This window comes from Nematolebias whitei, chromosome 11, assembly GCF_014905685.2.
Source record: "Nematolebias whitei isolate Nwh7 chromosome 11, NemWhi1, whole genome shotgun sequence".
In the NCBI taxonomy this organism is placed as follows: Eukaryota; Metazoa; Chordata; class Actinopteri; order Cyprinodontiformes; family Rivulidae; genus Nematolebias; species Nematolebias whitei.
Window position 1 is genome coordinate 10940160 of NC_056508.1, and position 2835 is coordinate 10942994.

Here is a 2835-nt window from a genome sequence, read left to right on the forward strand (position 1 = left end):
CATGATGCTACTACATTCTTAGTCCTCACCAAACAGGTTGCCATTTCCCACGTCCCCAAGATGCTCTCCTGCACCCTTACCGCCCTCTGTGTACTCAGACTGCATCAAGATCAAGCTACAGGTATCACTTCTATCCTAGGTTGTTTCCATGACATTGAAGCCAAAGAATGAGGCCTGTCTTTCAAATTCTCAATTATCAAGACACACCAGAGCCCAGTGGCTCCACATCAGGGATACACTGCCACCACGCTCCAGCTCACTCCACCCTGATTCACTGCCATCACAATGCACTATGAAGACCTTGTAATGGAAGTTTTGTACATGCTCAAATCATCATGATCCTTTAATGCTCCATCACATGTAATGGGGAGTTCATTGTGTTGGGTACTGTCACCCAAAATTTACTAAGATTGGATTCTAAGTCAGGAAGATTATTTGAAGTACTTCCTGCTATCAGCAGGTTCACATACTCCCAAGTATAAGGATTGATTATCATGTTTATCTTCTTATGGGAGTATGTCTTAACACTTTCAAGTTACCACTAAAAGTAAAGTACCTTTGAAATATTTAGTCTTATTTAAAAGGTTATTTTGACAAGCACAAGTTACATTGCAGTTTATTCAGATTTGAACACACAATTGCATGGGATTGTGTCTAACAGTTTTTAAGACATTTTAAGCCACAAACGTAGTAGTAGTGGAGAAACAGACCAATTGTGCAATTCTGGGTACAATGAATGTTAGCTCAAATTCCTTTCAGTAGTTACAGGAATTGTTTAGGATAAAATGTAAAAAAAATTAAGCTACAGTTGTATTATAAAATTACTCAAGGCCTGACAAGCATCAGTCATCCAGTGTACTCACAGAGTCTATGTACCAAATAATAACAATAGTATTAATACAAAACATGTACGTATTTGTGAAATCAAATTTTTTTTTTAAATACTCAGACATACATGAGTTCACGAGTGTACATTTCAGATACTGTAGTCAAAACAATGACGTCAATATATATTAAATGCATAACTGTAATATTTAACATTTTATTTTACCTTTTCCAATAATTACAAAGAACAACAAAGGTTTGGTTTACTGGAAAAACACCAAAAAAGCCACAAAAATAGGCCATTACCCTCCAAACTTTCCATTTAATTTTCAGGGTATTTTATTGGTAAAGCAATAAGTTCCTGGTGGCAGTGGCTGTGTGTCGTGAAAACTAAACTCGACCCATGAGTTCTTTAAACTGTCCTTTCACCAGGTGATAGGCAGTAATGTCAATGTCAGCCATTCTTTCTTCCTTCAAAAGTCCCTTGTGGTTTGCACGTATTAATGTTTTCAGAGGCAGCTGATTTACAAAAAGTTGGAAGTCACAGCTTGGAATATACTCTTCTTGGGTGAAAAGCTATACACCAAGCAGAATGCCCATGAAGTCTGACCCATTCTGTATTGTAATGGAGGCACCAGCTGCATTATCCACATATATGGAGGTGTATTGACCAGCCTGCAGGAGAAAATTAAACCAAATGTTGATAATAACAGGATGAACAGTTTTCCATATTCTGTGCATGTTTGTCTATCATCTCACCTGTAGCTCCAGCAGTCCGTGCACACTGACAGTAAATATCTTGCTGTTGCTTTCCAATCCAACAATCATCTCCAGTGAACTGCAATGACAAGATAAAAAAAAAGTTGCGTGACATTCGTTAGGAGAAGGTCTAAACAAGTGTTTTGTATCTGACTTTAACCTTTGATGTTCTGGTCAAGGAAAATAAAAACTTTAAACACTGGGGTTGTTGAAAAAAACTTAAAACATTTTTGTTATTATTATTGCCCTAAACAAATTAAAAAAATCAATGCTTTTTGTCTTGATGTTAATGGTTTCCTGTTAAAATTTCATAATTTGCTTTACTTTTAAACTTTTACATTTTCTGTAGATTCCCCATTGAAAATCCCATCGTTTGTCTTCAAGATACCAATGCAAATCTTTATGAATGGTTCAGTGAATGTTAAGAGGGTGAAGCTGAAAAGTGATGCTTAAAATCTAGCAGGACAATAACATGTACCTCTAGAAATGAACCGTTACAAAATTCTTTAGGGTATTTTCAAAAGGACTATCACCAAACTGATGAGAATGAATAAATGTTAATAATAACATCCCTGTGGCTTCTGGTAAATAGTTAAAAACTTAGTTGGATTAAATGGAAAACAGTAAATGGACTGTCCTGTCCTTACCCTGTGCCTTGTCCTGGGCCACTGTATCTAAGTAAGGTACTCAAAGCTCTTTACAACACAATCTGTGCTTTCATTTACCTCCACACACACATTCATACAGTACTCTACTGCATCTCTACAAATGTAATCTGAATCTATAGGGACTATTCAGTGCTTTAGATCACATTCATACAGTGATGGGACACACATCAGAGGCAATGAGGGGTTCAGTGTCTTGCCCAGGGACACTTTAACATGTGACTGCTGGTGGAATTGAATCACCAACTCTCCCATTATAGGTTGACTAACCACTCAGCCACAGTTACCCCATTAGGAATATCTTGAAGCTATCCCATCTAGGTATAAAAGGTTCCTTTCAAAAATTGGGTTGTCACGTCAAAATCCAAGATGACCAACACTGTATACATACATGATATATATACATAAATATATATATAATATATATATATACATACATATAAATATATATACATACATATACATATATATATATATATATACATACATATACATATATATATATACATACATATACATATATATATATACATACATATACATATATATATGTATATACATATATACATATATATATATATATATA

The 2835-nt window shown here is 35.1% G+C and overlaps 1 protein-coding gene across 1 annotated transcript in view; it reads right to left on the bottom strand.

The window, feature by feature from the left end:
• Positions 1-1288: 1288 nt before the first annotated feature.
• c1qtnf12 (C1q and TNF related 12) overlaps positions 1289-2835 on the bottom strand; it is a 114783-nt gene continuing 113236 nt past the window's right edge. The window contains exons 7-8 of the mRNA XM_037683798.1: positions 1585-1663; positions 1289-1500 (exon numbers count right to left, since the gene is read on the bottom strand). Coding sequence (XP_037539726.1) covers positions 1402-1500; positions 1585-1663 — 178 coding nt within the window. The 3' untranslated portion in view covers positions 1289-1401. The remainder of the gene's footprint in view (positions 1501-1584; positions 1664-2835) is intronic.